The 22,079-nt window shown below is 35.3% G+C and overlaps 1 protein-coding gene across 4 annotated transcripts in view; it reads left to right on the top strand.

The window, feature by feature from the left end:
• Pds5a (PDS5 cohesin associated factor A) overlaps positions 1-22,079 on the top strand; it is a 139,570-nt gene that overhangs the window by 76,903 nt on the left and 40,588 nt on the right. For all 4 annotated transcript variants that reach the window (XM_063240490.1, XM_063240487.1, XM_063240489.1 and 1 more), the window contains exons 15-21: positions 234-282; positions 483-622; positions 5,124-5,239; positions 9,461-9,566; positions 11,580-11,740; positions 14,780-14,903; positions 15,703-15,861. In XM_063240490.1, coding sequence (XP_063096560.1) covers positions 234-282; positions 483-622; positions 5,124-5,239; positions 9,461-9,566; positions 11,580-11,740; positions 14,780-14,903; positions 15,703-15,861 — 855 coding nt within the window. The remainder of the gene's footprint in view (positions 1-233; positions 283-482; positions 623-5,123; positions 5,240-9,460; positions 9,567-11,579; positions 11,741-14,779; positions 14,904-15,702; positions 15,862-22,079) is intronic.

The following is a 22,079-nucleotide window of genomic DNA, read 5'->3' as shown; positions in this document are numbered from 1 at the left end:
TTTTTTTAGTATCTTAGTAACATTTCTTTTCCTTCAATTTGTCATAACAAGCACTGTTGCTTTTCCACAGTTCTTTGCTGTCAACTTTAGATATGTTTAGATATGGTAAGCCATTTTCCAGTGGGTAAATTGTGATGAACTATGAAACAAGTACAATGATGAGCACTGATTCTTCTTAACATATATTTGTTAGTGTATATGACTACTTGTTTTATTTCTGTTTTAAATTTCAGTCAGAGGCTAACTGTTCTGCGATGTTTGGAAAGCTGATGACCATAGCAAGTGAGTATGTTTCTTTCACCAGTAAGTGTAGTAAACATCAAAAGAGACCATTTTTTACCCAGTGCTAAGAAAAATAATCCTTATGTTAATACTATTTCTAAGAATGAGTTGTCCTTTTTTAATGGCTCTATAATTTTAAGACAATTGATTTTACTTTAGTAATTCTCTTTTCTGGTATTGATTCATTCTTAATTTTGTAGAGAATTTGCCCGATCCTGGCAAAGCACAAGATTTTGTGAAGAAATTTAACCAGGTTCTTGGCGATGATGAGAAACTGCGGTCTCAGTTGGAGTTATTAATCAGCCCTACCTGTTCATGCAAACAGGCGGACATTTGTGTGGTTAGTACATTATATTTTTACAATTATTCTCCTAGCCTATTTATAGAAATCCACATTTTCTTTTCTTGAAATTCATATTTCCTTAAAGCTTTTTTTATATACAATGATTTGTGTGAGTTTAACAAAATTATAAGTACTAAACTACTTCGCATTGTTATCTGTGGTCAATTTAATGCTTTTTATTGGGTCCCCACTTTCCAGTCATAGTCCAAGAAAAAAAAGAGATATAAGCCAGAGTGATTGATCTTAGGAACTAAGCAAGCTAAAGTACTTCATATTTAGCAAACATTCAGTGAATAAATGGTAATAGATTTTATTTTTTGGTACTGGGGATTAAACTCATGACCTTGTATTTATCAGCTGGTAATATATTTTAAATTCTGTATATGTATGTATTTACTTCTGTATGTTAGCAAGGAAAAATCCATGCTTAAATCACCTTAGAAATGTCATACGTGATTTCATTTATAGATAAGGTAAATTCCTAGATAGACTTGTCTTCATTCTATTTTTGGACTCTTTATTTTATAGAGAACTAATAGCTTTGAAACTATCTGGAAAGAAAACGTCATCTATATATTTTATTCAGCACTTTATGAGCCAGAGTCTTAGTTCTAAATTTTAGGTATATAGTCACTGCTATTATTGCAAGTCACTCATTATCGCTGTGCCTCATTTTCTTTGTTTACAAATATCATCAACCTCCTGGGATTTCCAAGAGAATAATATACTATGACATTTCACATATGGATAATACAGGGCCTCTGCCATTGTCCTCCTGTAGATTTAAAGAACTGATAATTATGGCCGGGGATTTAGCTCATAAACACCTGCCTGGCAAGTGCCAGGTCGTGAGTTCGATCCCTGTTACCAAAAAAAAAAAAAAAAAAACTGATAATTTTTATAGTTTTACACATACATAACAAGCGAGAGGAATCCATCAAATAAATCTAAATTGGGAGCAAGAATTTGCATCATTCAACAAAGGCTCAAAATCCTTCCATTTGGTTCATCAAGCACATTTTAAAAAACTCTTCCCTGCAGAGTTATCCAGATGCACATTATATATTCAGAAGTTTGAATATTAGTTTGTCCCTTGATCAAACTTACACTGTTCATTTTTTGTTTTTTGTGATAAAGGATGTGGAATCCAGGGCTTTATATATATTAGGCAAGTATTCTACTACTAAGCTATATCCCAGCCTAGGCTTAGACTATTATAATATATTGTATGATTTAGAATGTACATTATACATAGTTTCTCACTTTGCTTACAGGTAACATGACAGAGGCAGTTAAATAAATATTTCAGAAAGGAATACTGTGTGTTGCTCTAGAATCATGTGCTTTGGTGACAGAGAGGAGCACCACTCATTCCAGGCAAGGGTGGAAATAGGTGAGGGGATGGCTTGTTTTCTAATAACTGAATCCCAATTTGAGTCCTAAAGATTAAGTAGGAATTTGGTGACTGTGTCAAGAATGATGACTGCATTCTAACTTGAATAACTGTACAGCAGATGACATACTATAGAAATAAAAGAGAACTATATGTGGACTCTGGATAGTTCTATTTAGAAGTCTAAGATTCAGGTGTTGTTGCTAAATATGAATATAGTTACATCTTCTGGAGAAAGTTAATTCCCCACAAAAATTGCTTGTTTTTAGAAAGAGACCTTAAAAAAAAGGGTATGGCAGGCACTACTATGTGCATGAAAGAATATTTCTTTAAAAATGAATTCTGGTGAATAGGATGTGGTGGTTCACATCTGTAATCCCAGAAAGGCTGAATGCCTCTGCCAGAGACAGAGGTACTCTGCAAATATGAAGGAGCTATACTACTTTGTGAGCTTTCCCCCACCAAAAGAAAGAGGAAATTTGTACAAAGAAAAAAAGGGGATTTAAGAATACGACATTTTTATTGCTATTATTTTAAATTTTTATAATACATTATAGGACTAATACATTATACCCTTGTTGTACATATGTAATACTATTTATTGTTCTTTTAGGGGGTGGTTTATTCACTTACTTATTTTTAATCCTCAGTCTCACTATATAGATTAGGCTAGTCTTAACCATACGAAGTCCTCCAGCCTCAGCCTCCCAAGTGCTGGGTTTACCAGCGTGTACTACCACACCCAATTTAATTTTCTGTAAGAATGCCTAGATTTGCTGACTCTGGTAGTGTATGCTTGTAATTCCAGCACTTGGGAGACTCAGGCAGGAGTGTTGCTGAGATTTCAAAGGTAGCCTGAATAGTGGATTCAAGAAAGTGGATTCAAGTGATAGTGGATTCAAGAACAGCCTGAACCACATAGCAAGACCAAGTTTTTTTTTTAAAAGCCTAATTTTAAAAACAGATTAAGTATTAAATACTCATAGTAGTAGTAGTACTCATATTACTACTGTGAGTATTTAATACTATGCCAGTTTTGGCATAGATTGGATCAGAAATTTCTGAAATATTATTAGGAATTCAGAAAGAACTTGTTTCTAAAAAATCTTTCTGAAGCTGGTTGTGGATTACATGCCTGTAAACCTATCACTTGGGAAGCTGAGTTAAGAGGATCTCTGTAAGCTCATGGCTAGCCTGAAATGCATAACAAGACTCTTGTGTCAAAAAACAAATAACAACAACAAAAAAGAAGAACAAATCTTTCTACTAATTGTTGTTTTCTAAAAGGATTGCATATGGTTATTTTTGGTTGAAGCTTTCTCAGCTATCAGTTATAAGATTTCTTGTTGGTCTTAAAAGTTTTTGTGTGTTGGAAGGCTGTAGGCTGTTAAAATTAAACTTTCTAGTATTATTGCATATATATGTTTATTTTCTATTCTGTTGGTGTTACATGTACTTTTAACTGTCTTCTAGCACTTAGTTTTTGCATTTATTACTATGTTATTTTAAGTTTGCACAGCAGTTTTCTATTACTCATTTTTTTTGTGAGAGAATCTCTGACATATTTATCTTAGGTCAAAAAGCAACTAAACTTTATGGATAGAGGAAAAATTCCCATTTGAGTAGTACCTCATTGAGACTAAGTTTGAACAATTGCACAGTATTGAAATTTAGGTGTAAAATGTGAACCCATAACTTAGCACAAAATGTATTAGGCCTAAACACTGACTAGAATATTTTTATTTTTCAAATCGTGACATTTCACTTAGTTAACTACAAAATGATAAAGCAGGTTTTTTAATGATTAATTTTCCTCAGGATATTAGTACTTTGGACCTACACGCAGAAAACAAATTGATATCTAGTTTAATACTACAGTTAATTTATATAAAGATGTCAACAATAGACATTTTTTCTTTTCTGTTTTGTCTTATAGAATAAAATACTGCTTTAGTGAAAAAAGCTTGTAAAATAGGATGCTGACCATTTGTTGTGTTCATTATACTTTGGTAAACACATATAATATGTTTTATCTGGCTGACTGCATTCTTGTGTACCTATAAACCCAGTTATTTGGAGGCTGAAGCAAGAGAATCTTTCAAGTTTCAGGCCAGCCGTAGCAATTTAAGACACACACACACCCTCCCCCCATCTCAAAATAGAGGGGCAGGGTCTGTATTATCTCCTTGGCTAAAATGCACATACATTCATCAGCAGTACAGTATTCAGTTAAAAGCATTCGCTTCTCTCTTCTTCCCTCCTTTCCTTCCTGTGTTCAGGTTGAACCCAGAATTCTAGGCAAGTATTTTACCAGAAAGTCTAGTTCATAATTTCTTTCTGCATACTGTGTAGTTAATTCCTTATCTTTAGAAACTTCCACCTAGAAGTAGGAGCTACTTAATGTGATGCCACCATGTTTAAAGTAATGCCATCATTAATCAATACAGTTACTGTTACACTTGGATCCATCAAACAGCCTGAAATAATTCTATGTTCAAGTTATAAATAAAATTATAAGGGAGTAGATGGCTGTAATTTGTCCTTCAGTGGTGTTCTTTAAAAACTTTACAAATACTTAGTCACTTAGAATATCTCCACAAACTCCTTCCTGGTCTCTGTCACTCACCTCACTCCTACTGCTATCTTATTTTGAGACCAGGTCTCACTGTCAGTCCCTGCTAGACTTAAACTCTTGGGCCCAAAAGCTACCTTAGCTTCCCAAAGAGCTAGGACTACTGATGTGTACCACAGTGCCTCGCTGAGTGTATCTCCCTTTTTTAAAGAGAGTAATCAACTGAAATAAAATACAGTATTCAATCAAGTTATAAATTTGAAAAAAAAACATACAAATGGTACAAACTATTATTCTATGGTATTCAAAAGTAAAGCATTTATAAAGATTGTAATACTAAATAATTGATTGGAGAAGTATGAAGCAAACTGCAGAAATCACAGAGAAACCACATCCCTTTCTGTTCTCTACTATCCATATTTTGTGTCAATTACTTAAATTTTAATCAAGTCTAAATTTATGTGTACAATCATTTTTATCTTGCAAACATGAAAGCAAATCATACTTACGGTAAAACTCTTTTCTTTCTGTAGAGAGAAATAGCTCGAAAACTTGCTAACCCTAAGCAGCCAACAAATCCTTTTCTAGAGATGGTCAAATTTCTGTTGGAAAGGATTGCACCTGTGCACATCGATTCAGAAGCCATAAGGTAAGCTGGAAAGTTCATGCACTGAAAATAGGTTAGACTGGGCTGTATAGTGAAAATGCAAATTCAAGTTAAGATGAGAAATATGCACTTGAAGTATGCCTAAAATTAATGATTCTGACCATACCAAGGTATTGGTAAGATGGTGTTATGGTTTGAGTCTGAATGTTCCCCTTAAAGCCTCATGCAGTCATGGAGGCAGGCTTCTAGAGTTTGTAATTGATTCATGGTCCATTGCTAGGATTATGGGTGTCAGCGCTACACCCATCCTGGCGCAGAGAGCCTACATACAATATAAGGCAGGGGAAAAGCCTTGCTCTCCCCTTTTTGCTCTTGTTGCTTTTGCTGTTTTCTGCTGCCATGAACTGTTTAATCGTATGCCATGCCACCCTGCCTGCCTTAGAGCCAGTGAGTATGTGAAGTGAAATGCCGACAAGCTGTGAGCTGGGTAAACCTTTCCTTCCTTAATTTTGGTTATTGAGTATTTTGTCCCAGCAATGGGAGAAAAGTAACCAAGACAGATGGAAAGTAGTTTTCTTGTAATATTAAATATACATAAATGAATGTTTAGATTTTTTAAATTACAGTAAAACACACATTGCCATTTATCCTCCTCAAAATATACTCACTTTTAACACACATACCCCATCATTCATGCCACTTTCTAAAACAGTTCTAGAAGTCCTTTTTTGTGAATGCTGCTTCTAAAGGCCACCCAACAGGAAGATAAGCTTATCACTATTTTACCATGTCACCTCATCTACCTGACTGACCAGATTTGGCATCCTATGACTTATGGCCTATACCCAAAATCAAAAAAGACCATGAAAGGAAATGTTTTGAATCAGTTTAGGACATCAAGGCAGCCATACTAAGTGCAACTAAACTAATAAAAAGGCTTTCAGAATTGCTTCAGCAAACAAGTATGGTAGAATAAGAGTGTTTTAAGCAAAGGGGACTATTTGAAGTTAATTAATTCCATAGTGTCTTTTATAGTAATAATTTTTTTTAAGAAGTTGAAACAGCTGTCCAAAGTGGCGCATGCCTATAATCCCAGCATTCAGCAGGTTGAACCAGGGGGATTGCTGTGAGTTCGAGGCTATTCTGGGCTACAAAGTGAGTTGAAATCTAGTCTGAACTGCATAGTGAGGCCCTATCTCAAAAAAGAAGATTAAATATTCACCATATTTTATCATACTTTGTATAATGTCACCAGTCCAACTCAAGAATCTCAACCATATATATTTGCCTAAAATGAATGAAAAATTGTTCACATAAAGACTTGTATTTAATTGCTTTTTATTGCTTTCTTCATAATACAGTGATACTCAGTTTTCAAATAGCTCTATACTCAAACTTTTCACTACTTGGAACAGCAAAGTTTAAAAAAAATTTAAAAAGTTGTAACTTTGCTCAGTAGTTGAACCAAAAATCCCAACGTTGAAAGAACCTGTATTGGCCAGGAATAAGTTGGGCATCACATCTCACCACAGACCCAAAGGGGTGATAGTCCGTCTCACAGACAACAGATGGTGTTTGCGTTAGTATGCTAAAGCATTTGTCACTGTGGGTTTTTTTTGTTTTGTTTTGTTTTGTTTTTTTCACTTTAAGCTATGAGAACCATAATAAAGTTAAAGAGAAAAATCATTGTGAAATTTGTTAAAGTCCCAGAAAAATGAATTAATAAGTATAGTTGTAGGGCCTCAGAACCAATTATGTGGTTTTCCAGTATTTCTTTTGGGGAAAAATGTGTTTAATTTCTTAAATTTTTCAATGTTTGAACTTAAATTTGGGATGAATCAAGTTCAACCACCGTGGTATCACTATACTGTATCTGTGAACTAGAAATATCCAAAAGTCTATCAGTTGGGAATTAGATAATTCCTAGCAAGCGAAAGTAGCAAACTGCTGATTATACTATGTGAATAAATTTCAAAAGCAGTATCGGTAAATCTTGAAATTATTATGTAAAAGATGCAAGGCACAAAGTATGGAAAAAGAAAAACTACAGTAACAAAACCAGATCAGTGGTTTTCATTTTTGTTTTGTGCGTGGTGGCTATACACAAAAGGCAGATAAGAAATTTTTGTTGAGACAGGAGTGACCTATTGTTGGTGTAAATGTAAAATGGTGGTATTTTGTTTTGTTTTTGTTTGCGTTAGGGCCTTACTGTATAGTCCAGGCTGACCTTGAATAGTCTGACCTTGTATAGTCTAGACTGGCCTCAAACTCATGGCAAACCCTTGAGTACTGGGATTACAGGCAGGCACTATCACCTACTGCAGCAATTCTTGAAAGCTATGTCTATACAAAATTGCACATAAATATTTATACTTAATTATTATGCTTAATCATAATGACAAAACAAATGTCTATCAACTGATTGATTGATTGATTGATAATAAATCCCATATTTAAATAGTAGAATATTATTTGGAATGGGGAGTTAAATGCAACTTGGGTGAATGATGAGGAAGAACTTCCTGCTAAGTGAAGGGTCAGTACAGAAGACCAAACACTGTGATTATATCCATATGAAATGTTCAGAACAGACAAATGTATAGAGGCAAAAAATAGATTAGTAAATGCCTCAGGCCAGAGGGAATAAGGATAAGTTAGGAGTGACTGCTTAACAGGTAAGGGGTTTGATATATTTCAAGCTAATTTTTTATACACATACATATGTATATTAAATATGCTTTCCAATATGATTTATCAACTGAAGAGATTGATGGGTTTAGAAGTTTTTTTGTGGATTAAAGAAGTTCAGAGCCAGGGATTTAGCTCAGTGGCAAAGTGCCTCCCTGGTAAGTGTGAGGTGATGAATTCAATCCCTGGAACCAGAAAGGGGAGGGGGGAGGGTTGGGGATTTAGCTCATTGGCACAAGTACCTGCCTGGCAAGTGTGAGGTCGTGAGTTTGATTCTTGGTACCAAAAAAAAGGAGAAGTTCAAATGCTAAATCTGGCATAAATTTCAAATCTACACTCGTATTTTCTACTTTTGAAAAATTTTTATTGTCTGATATAATAGCATTCACCTGTGTTCCTAGCTCCTTAGGAGGCTGAGTTAAAGCTCATGAGTTCAAGGCCAACCTCTTCAACACGGCAGGACTCTTGTCCTCTGCCAATCCAAAATAGTAATTTTACTGACATGTGTTATGTTTCTAATAAAGTAAAACTTTCTCCAATTTACTAATGACAAAATAGTCTACAAACCAAAAATCACATTTGTGTCTTTGCAGTACTGGGATTGAGCCCAGACCTCTGCATAGTTTTTTGGTTTATTTTGGCAGCACTGGAGATTGAACTCAAGGCCTTCATGCAGAGCTACATACCCAGCCTTTTTACCTTTTTTTGAGGCAGAGTCATTAAGCTGCCTAGATGCTAGGCTTAAATTTAAGATTATCCTGCCTTATGCCTTCACCTTTCAAAGTTTATGATTGTAAGTGTGCACCACCATTCCTGGCTACATAGTCTTGACTTTCATTCACCAAATATTGTTTTATTTGTGGTGGAAGATATGTTTGAAAACAATTCATCATTTTGGACAATAGTTTTTCCCTAATGAATATGTTCATCAGTATGGCATGATGCTGATCAATTGCTTCTTTACTTTTAATTTCTAGGGATAGAATTACTCATTTAGTGCATGAATTACAAGTAGATTAATATTATTGTTGATGATAATTACTTTCTTTGTTGTTATTGCTATTTTGTTTTGTTTTGAGGAGATGGGGGTTTTTTTTAGACCAACTCTTGCTGTGTATACAAGACTGGCCTCACACTCCCATCAGTCCTCCTGCCTCAGCCTCCCAAGTGCCGGGATTACAGCATGTATCATTACATCCAGCAGTGTTTGTTATTATTTGTATTTTGTTTTAGTGAATGATCACTGGTCACTTACCAATGCTTTTTGTTGTTTTTCTTACAATTACAGTCTCTTTATATAAGTAAATGAATTCAGTACTAAATTGCTTATAGTTATCTGTGTCACTTTTAGTTTTATTTTCAGTAGAGTTGTAATTATTATAGCAGTATGTTTTTTCAGGAGAATAAAAAATAAGCCTACTTGTCAAACAGAAGATAAAGTTTAACTCCTCCCCTACCTGAGAAACTTTTATGAACCCAATCTTTTTAAATTTGATATGTATTCCAGCACAATGCAATTAGGATAGTTACTGATCTTGTAATTTATTAATCTATGTTTTCTTTTTTTTTTTAAAGTGCACTAGTAAAACTGATGAATAAATCAATAGAGGGGACAGCAGATGATGAAGAGGAGGGTGTAAGTCCAGATACAGCTATTCGTTCAGGACTTGAACTTCTTAAGGTACTTTTGAAACAGTTTTGAAACCATTTGGTTTCATGGTTTCATGGTGTCGTAATTTGCATTGTCTTCAGAATATGCAAGACTGAGGCTTATTTCATTGGACACTAGTCAGAAGATTAAAATTTTATGGTAGAGATCAGCTTTTATAAAAGTAGTGATAAAATGTTTTGGGGTTTCCCTGTTTCTTTTAGCATTTGCTTGCCTGCTATGCATGTGACAGTGCTAAATAATCTTTTCTTACCTTTCATAGAACTTGGGTCTGAGTCAGTTGACTGCCCCCTGGAATTATTATAAGACATGTCTGTCTTATTAGGGAATTCTCAACAATTATTAGTCATAAAAGATTCCAAAGTGTTCAGCAAATTGAAAAATTAATTCAACAGGGCTACCAGTAAAAACAAAAAAGACAAAAAAAATTTAATTCAAATGATTCAAGACTGTGGACATTATATAATTGAAGAAGGATTGCTTTGTGGAGTAATGGGAGAAAAAAGTTTCAGATTATAGAGTGCCATTGGGCAGAAAGGGACTCGAGGCAATTTGAACCTGCCATTAGAACAGTCACAGCACTTGATAGACTTTTACTCGTGGTAAGTGGAAGCAGTTGAAGCTAAAGAAACATTGAAACCACTGTACTGCCAACTAAGGGGGGAAAGGCAAAATAGGTAGCAAAGAGTAATGCGGCTATACTGAGATCTCCTTGGGTACCATTTCCTTGGGACCAATTAGTATGATGTTTCATGAATAAGATTTTAAGTATTTTTAAAAGCAATATCACCTTTCAGGAACATAGATTTTAACAGGTTGTTTTTTCACTCTGTTTCTCAAATTTAATTCTCCATGTTTCTCTAATTAAAACTTCTAATTAAATGTTACCACTGCAAAATCCACTGAGATAATCTTGGTGCTTTTGACTCATTTGATAAATGTTTATTGAATAAGTTAATGAATACTTCCTGCTCAACTCCCTCCTTTTCATTCCTCTCTAGTATTAGCTCTAATTTCTCATAGTACACTGAATTATTTCCACTTTATGTTCATTTTATGAAAAATAAGCTTTGTAAAAAAAGAAAGAAAGAAAAACTTTGTAGACATGCTACATAAGATTAAACTGGGCGCATGTGGCAAATAAGGGAATAATTACATGCTTGGAGTTACTATTAGAAGTTCACAATGATAAATTAGGCATGGTGGGACAAACCTGCCTGTACTCCCAGAACTCAGGGGGCTGAGGCAAAAGGATTCCTGCAAGTTCGAGATTAGTGGAGGCTATTTAGTGAATTCAAGGCTAACCTGGAGTTACACAGCAAGACCCTGTCCTAAAAAAATTTTTTTGTTCCCATAATGATGGTTTTCACACTGATGAGTGAACTTTTTATGATGAATTTCACTTCATATATTCCCTTAAAGATTATTTTTTTGTTGGTCAACTTGCTGGCTCAGAATTTTGTTTAGATGACACAAAGACTGAGCCATTAATAAGCTGACAATAGTATTCAATGTTAGACTACTACACTCCTTTAAAAAAGAGCCATTCATTTTACATATCAACAGAATAAACAATGAAGAAACAATGAAGAATAAAATAGGGCAAAGGCCGTACCTCCATTGTCATAAAGAAATAGCTGGAAGCTACCACAGTGGTTTCTGTTAATGTCTCATTAGCCACAACTAACTGCAAGAGAGGATAGGAGATACAATCTTTATTATGTGTGTCTGACATGTTCCAGAACTTTAAGTTCTATTTATTATAGAAAATAATGCCCTGTTTTTTAACCACTTAAAAGTATTTTTTTTAAAAGTTTAACTCAAATGTCAGGCAGGCAGGCGTAGTTTCAGCCAATTGATTCTTGTATTGAATGTGTTTAATGAAAATGTCATTTTTATATTTCCTGCTATAAAAATCAATGAAAAAATACATGCAATTTTTGTCATCCTGTTAGTAATCGCACCAGTAAGTCGTTAATAGATTAGAATCATTGTCTATACTCAAAGCTGTATCTATTCCTCCAGGTTCTGTCTTTCACACATCCTACCTCGTTCCACTCTGCAGAGACGTATGAGTCCTTGTTACAGTGCCTAAGAATGGAAGATGACAAGGTAGCAGAAGCTGCAATACAGATTTTTAGAAATACAGGCCATAAAATAGAAACAGACCTTCCTCAGATACGATCGTGAGTATATTTTTGCGTCCTAAATACAAAAGTTTCTTAAGTGTTGACACTCGTAGAATCATTGTTTCCCTTTCATGTGGTAGGACAGGAAAAAGCAAAGACTTTCATTTAAAAAAAAAAGAAAAACTTTTGTGTCCTCTTATTGTCTAGTCCTTGTCTTACCTGACCACCACTAAAATTTAGGCAGAGGAACAAACTTTTTAATTAATTAAGCTATTTAAATAATTTAGTACTACTTTAATTTGTGATTAATGTATCTTTCTAATCTGTGTATGGTCATGTTTTTATAAGTGGATCATAAACTTAATAACTGACACCTTCCTATCGCACCAAAGAATGAGGGAAATAGTGTATGTACTTTATGCAATATTTATTAGTTTCTTATTTGTTGGCACTGGTACCTGTGTTACCTTGATCTTTCGCTATAGCTCATTTTCCTTCTCATAAGACAGAATTGCATTTTGGTATTTCAACTTTATCATCTTGAAGAGATTTCCTTTAGGATCATACTTTTGCTGAGAGTTTGGATTTTAAATATGTGGGAGACATCTTTTGGAGGAGGTACACAGGTGTACAGGGGATAGTCAAGTATTTTATGGTATATCTAAAAAAATAATTTTTCTTCACATAATAATAAGACACTTTTATTAAACTCATGAGCTAATTTGTGAAGTAATTTACTGTTTATTTTAGATCCTCTTAATTCTCAGTGTTTCAGTGGCAAATAAAAAAAAAATTGTTCAGTTGTTCCTATAGTCTAGAGATGATAAAAAGAAACCATAAAAACGAGTATCTATAGAAGAGTTAAATTTGGACACAAAAAGTAAAGCCCTTTGGCTTGGTTTTGTTTTATTACTAGGAATCAAACTAAGGATCTTGTGCTTGCCAGACAGGCACTTGTGCCACACTGAGCTGCATCCCCATCCCCAAGCCTTTTGTTACGAGTAATGTGACGGGGCGTGATGGCACACACCTGTGATACCAACACTTGGGAGGCTAAGGCAGTAGGCTCTTTGTGAGTTCAGCCAGCCTGGGCTACATAGTGAGACCCTGTCTCAACAAAACAAACGAAACAAAACAAAAATGTAGTGGGAAACTGGGTGTGGTGACCACAAATGGAATCCCAGCACTCCAAAGGCTGAAGCAGGAGGATCACCACAGATTCAAGGTTAGCACATAGTGAGTTCAAGGCCAGCGTGAAAGGCGTAGCCAAAAAAACAAAGAAAGAAAAATGGGGGGAAGAGGATTCAATCACTGAAATGCAGAAAAGCATAACACAGAAGACCACCTCAGTAACTATGTTGATGGCACCACTAGGTTGTACTACTATAAAAGAACAATGATAAAAGTTAAAGTTTATTTTTGTGTTTTTCAGTTTTACTGAAAATTATTAATTTAGCAAATTTAATCAGAATTGTATCTTCTTAGTGTTGTTTTTGATAGTGTTATTTTATAAGCTGTGTTACACTTACGAGTTTTTGAAAGAAAATTGTGCTCCAACAGGGAAAGTTATCTGGGCATGAAAATCCCAAATAAATTCAAACCCTCTGGAAAGCATTTTGAGATATATTCATAAATACCAAAGCAGTCATAGATGACTGGTGTATGTTCCAGTGTTCGGTTAAGCTGCATGGCCCAGTGCCGTGGATATGACTATTGAAGTCTAGCCTTCTGTTATCACAGGGAGACCCTTGGGAAGTCATTGCTGCACATGTTACTATTAACTTTATAATCTATAAAATAGAGTCTTTTGTAATTGCATTAAATGATGACAAATGTTTTTCCTTTTCTTATTTTGCCTTATAAGTTTTCTCCTGATTATAAAAATATTTATACTCATTGTACTTTACTCATTGTAAAAAGCTAAACCTAGAAAAATAGGTTACTATTAATATTTTGATATGTATATTTCTAATGAATGTTTACTTCTTTGCCTTTTTTTATAGATTTTATATAAGCGTGCTATTTTCTACATTCCACCTAATGTTTTCCCATATCCTCACCATTTGATGCTTTAAGACCTTAATGTGTATTTACATTTTGTCCTATAGAAAGACCTTTTAAGTTTAGCCTTAAGTGCATTGGTTTTGAAGTGAATACTTGGCACATGTGATGTATACATGTAATCTTAGCAATCTGGGAGGCTAAGATTGGAGGATCACAAGTACAAGACACTTTAGCAGTCCCATCTCAGAATACAATTAAAAAGGACCTGGAACATACTCCTGTATGAAGACCCTGGGTTCAGAATCCAATACCACCCACCTCTCCAAAATAAGCAGGGGTAAGGAGAGAAGGCAAAGAAACAAAACAAATGCTTGTTTTCAAATTCCAGTTTCATTCTATCACCTTGGATCAGGGACGGCAAATTAAGAGCTTTCAATGATAATAGCCTACGACACATATGCCACAGGTTTGCCACTATGCCTTAGGATGTCTAAATAACTATCCTTATCCATTAATTTTCTCACCTATATAATGGCTACAGTGATTGTCCTCTTTTGAGTATAGTGAGCATTAGTTGAATTAATCCATGTAAAAACATCACAAATGGTGAGTATACTCAGTAATTACTAGATAAGTTTAGTACCATTTCACCAATAGTGTATATGTATCTGTGACTGTACATAGTTAACTTTCACATGTATTATTTCAGCTGTTTACTGTAATCTGGCTTTTCACTGTTTTTCTCTGGCTTCTTTAAAATAACTGAAGGGATTTCTAAAAGGGAACTTGGGTTAGATAGGTTTAAAAATATATATCACAGAATAGGTTTTAGATTATAAATTAGAAGTGAGTTGCTGTTACTTCTTCATAATCCTGGGACATCTTTAAAATACAAATTGTCTTTGGTAGCCTTTGTCTTGAAACACTGTATTTATTTCTTTGTACTTGAGATCAGAAAAAGATAATTTTAGAAGAGACTTCTACCAGTTTACGTCCAAATAGGAGAAGTGAGAGACAACCAAAAAATGGTTTGTGGCTTTTTGAACTAAAAAAAAAAAAAAACCCAAAAAACTGTGATATTATTTTTTGCAGGACCTTAATTCCCATTTTACATCAAAAAGCAAAGAGGGGTACTCCACACCAAGCAAAACAGGCCGTGCATTGTATACATGCCATATTCACAAATAAAGAAGTCCAGCTTGCACAGATTTTTGAGGTATATATAATAGGATATGTTTATGTTGGTCTTCATTTCTTAAACTATGATTTTTTTTTTTTTATAAAAATGAAGCTAGATTTGCTGTTTAGTATATGGAATCCTACCCTAGAATATAAATTCTCTGGGAATAGGAATTCTGTTTATTCAGCACTGTATGTTCAGCTGTTATTTCCAATTATATGTTCTAAAAACTGCATACTGAAAAATTTTTGTATATGAGAACATTTCCCTTCACCTGAGCCATGTTGGCTCAGTGATCCATTTATCCTCAGTTTTGAGATGACTTTGAACCATCCTATTTAGGTACTAAACAACTATCTGACAATTAATCAGGTTTCTCTTTCATCATATATGATTCTTGTTCTGACTTTGCTACCAGAAAATACTCCTGGTACCATAAATTGGAAGTAATAAGAACAGAACCCTATGAACTTTATTTATTTATTTATTTATTTATTTATGATTCGAGGTCATTTAAAAATGTCCCCCTGGGGTAAGAAATTCACCAACATAGCAAACCTAATTTAGGGTTGTTGCAAATTTGTTGAAGCAGAAATAGTCTTGTTTTATACTTTTTACTTCAGGTTAATGTCTTTACCTATTTTCTATGTTGTTTCAATCCTAAATTACATTAGGCAAACTAAGAACCAAGTAAATACCTAACATAAGTTGAAGTTAATTGTGATCATATCATTAAAACAGATATTTGGATAAGCTAAATTTGGGAGAGCTTAGGAAAATCTGCTTCCATGACATGTAAAAGAAACTAGTAATGTTTTCTGTTTTATTTTTATAGCCACTCAGTAGGAGTCTGAATGCTGATGTACCAGAACAACTTATAACTCCATTAGTTTCATTGGGCCACATTTCTATGTTAGCACCAGATCAGTTTGCTTCCCCAATGAAATCTGTAGTAGCAAATTTTATTGTGAAAGATCTACTAATGAATGACAGGGTAAGTTTCTCAATTAAATTCAAACTCTTGAGATTAAGACTATTTACATCTCTGTCTCTGAAGCAGGTTTATTTTTTTCTGTGTGGATATAATTCTACCTTTTTTTCCTCTCATTTTCTTTGCTGGAGAGTAAACTTTAGGTACACTAAGCATATGTTTGACCACTAAGCTGTATCCATATAGCCCCACTCTTCTCAATTTAATTTATTGAAATACCTTATACATCTGGCACTAGATCTGTGTACTCTTACTTTGTTTCAGACATTGAAGTTTATCTGAATGTGGTTGTTGTGTTTCATCTTCTGTGAGTTAGAACCCAGGAATAAGATTGAAAAGGATTCCCCAATGTTTCAGAAACATTAAGAACAACCACTTTACCAAATGTTTCTAAGTTAAAAAAGTAATTCAGGAAAGAGTCAATTCTTACTGACTGGTATGGATGACTTTCAGTGTAAATTTTCCAGAAATCCAAGTTACCCAAAACTTCTCTGATTCTTTCCACATGGTCCAGTAGTCTTGAGCCCTCAATATTAGGAAATTAAAAAAGAAAAGCACTTGATAGTGCATCTTCTGTACCTGTAGCCTCCTCTGTTTTGGATTGTAGTAGACAAAGTGGGATAGAGGATGCTCAGTTCATTTCCTACTCTGTACATCCATGTGTTTGTACTCTTGTTAGATGTGGCTGGCAACAAATATGAAATTTAAAACTAGAGATTAGATGCTTCTTAGATGATGATTTTATTGTGGATAATCTTGTATTCACAAAGTTATTGTACATGTCACAGTATGACATTTCAGTATATGTGTATAATGTGTAATGATCAGACCATTTTAATTGGCATATCTGTGACCAGAGACTCATACCATTTTTTTGTGCTGAGGACATTCAAAATCCTTTCTACTAGCTATTTTAAAATACGCAAATTATCTAAGGAAAGTGGCGCATGTGTGCAACCTCAGCATTCAGGAAACTGAGGCAAAAGATCACAAGTTTGAGGTCATCCTGTACTACATAGTGAGATCCTGTCTCAACCAAATATTCAGTTTAATTGTTGTCAAGCATAGTTATCCCACTTTTCCTATAGGACATTAGGAATACAGCTGGAATGCTGGCACACACCTGTTATTCCAGCACTCAGGAGGCTGAGGTAGGAAAAACCCCAATGAGTTCGAGGCCAGCCTAAGACACATAGTGAGGTCAAGGCCAACCTGAACTAAAGAATGAGGCCCTTTCTCCAAAAAAAAAATGAAGTTCATAATCTTACCTGACATAACCTTGTCTGACAGATACTATTCTAAGATTAAGTTGTTTTTCTAGTTGTGGTAAAATATATATAATACAAAGATAGCCATTATAAGTGTGCATTTCCTGGAATGGTTGGTGTTGTCTGATCAGCAGCACCATCCATTTCCAGATCTATTTCATCATTACAAATAGAAACTCTGCACACATTAAGTAGCAATTCCCATTCCCTGAGAACCTCTGTTCTGACTTTTTAGCCTATGAATTTGCCTATTGTAGGTATCTTTTCTCATACAGTGTTTTCCCTTTGTATCTTACTTCCCTTATCCTTTCAAGGTTTATCCATGTTGTATATATCAGATTCATTCTTTTTTGTGGCTGAATGAAGACACCTTTCATGTATATCCAGTATTTTGTCTTTGGACATGTGGTTTGTTGTACCTATGTATGGCTATTGTGAATAACACTGATACTGAACATTTGAGTACCTATCTTCTAGTCTTTGAATATGTATCTAAGTAAAATTCCCAGATCACATGGTATTTTTTGTTGAGCATTTTGAGGAACCACCAGACTGTTCTCAAAGTAATGGCACTAATTTTTTTCATAATTTTTTTTATATTTTTGCCATGATAGTCATGACATTTATCATGGAAGGATTGACACATAACTGTACTTTTTTTTTCCTTTCTCTTTTTTTTGTATCAGGAATTGAACTCAGGACCTCAGTGCTTTCCATGCAGGTGCTTGTGCTGCTGAGCTATATCCCCAGTCCCTTGTACCATTTTATATTGTCTTTTTCCATTGTATATTTTTACTAGCAATATATGACAGTTCAAGTTTCTCCACATCTTTGCCAACACCGATAGTTTTACCTTTTTCTAATTTTTTTATTTTGAAGAGAATTAAAACAGGTGAAATAAAACAATAGAGTCAATTAAAACAACGCAATGAGCATGGTACATGACTTAAGATACAAGAGAATCAATAATGGCCACCATAATGCCTTTTGTTATCTTCAAAAGAATTGCCCATACCATCAGGCATAATAAAATCAAACAAAATAGTACAGAATAAGAGCAAAACACTGGAAATAGTACAGGACTTCAAACAAGATAATAGTAAAACACAGTGGGTACCTTTATGTATCTTGTTATCTTCAAAGTGATTGCCTCTACCATCAGACATGATACAATGAAACAAAATAAAATAGAATAAAATCAGTCAAAATAAAACAGTGAAAGCAATACAGGGTTTCAAAGCAAGCTAGTAATCAGAAATTGCTACCATAATATATTTTGTTATTGTTGAAACAGCTATCTTGCCATCAAATATAATAAAATTAGACAAACTGAAACAACAAAACCAAACTAAACAGAACAATGAAAACAGTGTGGGTTTCAAATCAAGTTAATAGATTAACAATGGCCACTGCCTTCCCTTTTTAGACACTTCCTCTTCTTTCACTTTCACAGGATGTATTATGCATTTTAGTTCTCACTAATTCTTTTAGTTTTTATACTAGAGAGACAACACAATATTCACCCATGTGACTCTGAACCATTTCACCCACGAGCATGATTTCAAGTTGTATCTATTTATCTACAAGACCCCCAAGGTTATCTTTCTTTATAGCTGAATAGCTTTCCATTGTATAAAAGTGCCATGACTTTGTTGTCCACTCTGCAGCTGATCTTTCTGGTTCCCTGTCACATAGAGCATTGTTCCCCATGGACCCTGTCTTCTGATCCACTCTGCCTGTGTTTCTTTTTATTGCCACATGGAGGCCATCTATATTAGTGATTATGACCAACAGGCATGCCTCATCTCTGCCATGCTATTTTGCTGCCATTGGCTGCCTACTCTTCCCCTCTTTTCCATTGTCTGCCCCACTCTGTGTCTCCCCTCTGCCGCTGTTCCTGGGACCATGGTCTTTTTTTCTCTCTCTAGAATGTCCGTCAATATTTTTGTAGGGTTGGTTTGGTGGTCATGAATTCCTTCAGTTCTTGGTCATGGAAGAATCTTGTTTCTCCATTAATTTTCAAAGATGGTTTTTCAGGGTACATCAGTCTGGGTTAGAAGTTGTTTTCTTTCAGGACTTTAATACTTTACTCCAAGCTCTTTTTTTTTTTTCTCCCAAGCTCTTTTTGATTTGATGGTTTATGTCAAGAAGTCTTGTCTTGATTCTGATGGGTTTTCCTTTATAGGTGAGATGTTTCTTTTCTCTAACAGCTTTTAACATTCTGTTCTTGTGTTAAATTTTTGGGATCTATATGTCTAGGTGTAGATTTATTTTGGTTATGGCTAGCTCGAGTTCTGTATGCCTTATTATCTGAGTATCATTTCCTTTTCCTATGCTTGGGAAGTTTTCTGAAATTATTTCTTTAAATTTTTTATGTTTGTGTTGACCCTGCTTTTTCACTCACATTTATCATTCTTAAGTTATGTTCCTTTTGGTTATCTTGCAGCAATTGAATTGTTACTTCCTGGCTCCTTGTTATTTTTAGGAGATCTTTCCTTTTGCGATGGCAAAACCTATCTTCAAGGTTTGAAAGTTTAGTTTCTTTCAGGTGGTTTTGCCAGCTTTCGATGGAATTTTTAATTTCCTTGAAATCCCTGAATCTGTTTCATGTACTCTTAAGTCTTTTTATATTCTTCACTCAGGGTTTCCCTCATTTTCTTATGCTCCTCTATTCTTCCATCTATGTTGTCTTTAGAGGTGCTTAGCAATTCTTTTATTATGTTTTTCATTTCTTTTACCTGAGGTAGTATTTCTGTTCTAATTTCTTTTATAGCCTCATGAAGTTGTCTCTTTACTTCAGTTGCCATCACTTCAGAAACTTGAGGTGTGTGACTCCTTATCTCTTCCATGTTTACATCTCCTGGACCAGATCTGCTTGAGTTGGAGGCCAGAGTCTGCCTTTTGCTTCTTCATCTTGACATATTCTTGGGTTCTTTTGGACAAGTGGATAGTGGGTCCCAGGCACTTCCTGTACTGGCTACAATTTCTCTGAAGCAGGACTGTTTGATTCTTCCAGTTAGTGCTGGCTACCAGTACCTGATGTGACCATTTGGGTGCACTGGTACAAGACTATCTGCTACTTTTCCTAGCCTGCTTTGGCTCGCCAGTGGCTGTTGAAGTAAACACAGGGGCAAGGCTGGCCCGCTGCCCTCCTAACTGATAAGATCTACAATAATGGTGTGGTAGGTGGAGGAGCTGGCTGCTGCCTCTCTACCAAGCTGGTTAACATCAGGGAGCCCCCGCCATAGCTCTTAAGAGCATGTGCAGGGGCACCACCTCCAGTCTGAGCTGGTTACCTGGTTACCTCTGTGGGGAACCTTGGTGATGGCTGTTGGAATGCCCCAGCTAGGAGCTGCTGGAGGGAGCCGGCTATAGTTCTGGTTCCAGGTTTATCCTTCCCAGCTCCAAAATGGCTCCCAACCAGTCACGGTCTCCCGCACAACTGAACCCTCTGCACTCACCACCAGCCAGTGCAGTCCCCTGTGTCGACTGCTCCTCTCCACCACCGCAGAGGCTTTGGGGCTTGCCTGACACCACAGTCACTGCAACTGTGTGTCCCCAGATTCCAACAGTGCACTGTTCTTTGTAGGTTGAAAATGTCATTTGACTTTTATGTTGCTTTTTGAATAGAGTTAGGGATGTGAAGTAGACTAGTCATATGTAGAAGTAGAGATTGAGTAGCTATTATGGTGGGTAAGATAGTGTTACTGTTTTTTACTATTTCTTGGATAATTAATCATTTTGGGGCAAATCTGGTTAAAGGAGGTAGATCACCTAGTGATAAAAGAGTAATTATTATGATGGTAGTTAAAGTTGGGGAGGTGTTTCAAGTGTGGCTTAGGGTAGATGTGGTTATATTGTTGTATATGAGAAATATAGAGAATATGGAGGCTGTAAGGAAAATGTAGATGATGTAGTTAGTAGTATGATGGATTATAAATTAGAATAACTTTACTCATCCTATGTGGGCAGTTGATGACTATGCTATAATTTTTCATAACTGTTTGGTTTAATCATCCTCCTAATAAGATAGATGTGACAGCTGAAGTTAGAATTAAGGGTTGGTTGATTAAGGGGAAGGATTGAAAAAGGATGGCGAGAGGGGCAATATTTTGTCAAGTTGGTAAGATAAGTCCTGATAGTAAGGGGATGTCTTGAGAGACCTCAGGTACTCAGAAATGGAAGGGTGGTAAGCCTAGTTTTATTACTAGAGAAAGAGTTAGTATAAGTGAGGTTACTTGATTTTGATAATGAATAATAGTCCATTGTCTTGAGTATATCATGATTAGGATAATTGAGAATAATAGAAGTATTGATGCTGATGCCTGGGTAAGGAGATACTTGGTTGCAGCCTCTGCAGACCGAGGGGTTGGTTTGGCTGTCATATTTGGGATTATGGCTAGCGTGCTTATTTCTAGACTGATTCATATGAGCAATCAGTGTGAGCTAAGTAGGGTGATTAAGGTGCCTATGATAAGGGTAGTATAGATAACAGGGGTTGATAAATTAATTAGTATGAGAAGGATATAAACCAACATTTTTGGGGTCTAGGCCCGATAGCTTATTTAGCTGACGTTACTGTTAGAATGTAGTGTAATGGTAGCACGGAGAAATTTGAGTTCTTTAGAGTAGGTCCAAGTCCTGCTATTCTAGAAATAAGGGAATTTAAACCCCTATGTTTTACTCTATCAAAGTAATTCTTTTATCAGACATATTTCAGGTCGTTTGGGGAGGGATGCCTGATGATAGGATCAGCAAAGAGATGTGTCATATGCATAGTGCTAGTGTTAAAAGCAGAAAGTTTTTTCATAATAAATGCATGAGTTGATCATATCGAAATTGAGGATAAGAAGCTCAAACTCACAGGACTAGAATTGAAAGGCTGAGAGTTTTTAGTACAAAGTTTGCTGTATAAATTTCAGGGGAGTTTGTTGTTGGTATAGTGTTGAAGAA

The sequence above is a fragment of the Cavia porcellus genome, unplaced genomic scaffold (genome assembly GCF_034190915.1).
Source record: "Cavia porcellus strain 051 isolate PalLab524CR breed Dunkin Hartley unplaced genomic scaffold, mCavPor4.1 scaffold_30, whole genome shotgun sequence".
Taxonomy (NCBI): Eukaryota; Metazoa; Chordata; class Mammalia; order Rodentia; family Caviidae; genus Cavia; species Cavia porcellus.
This window is presented reverse-complemented; position numbering and strand designations above follow the sequence as displayed.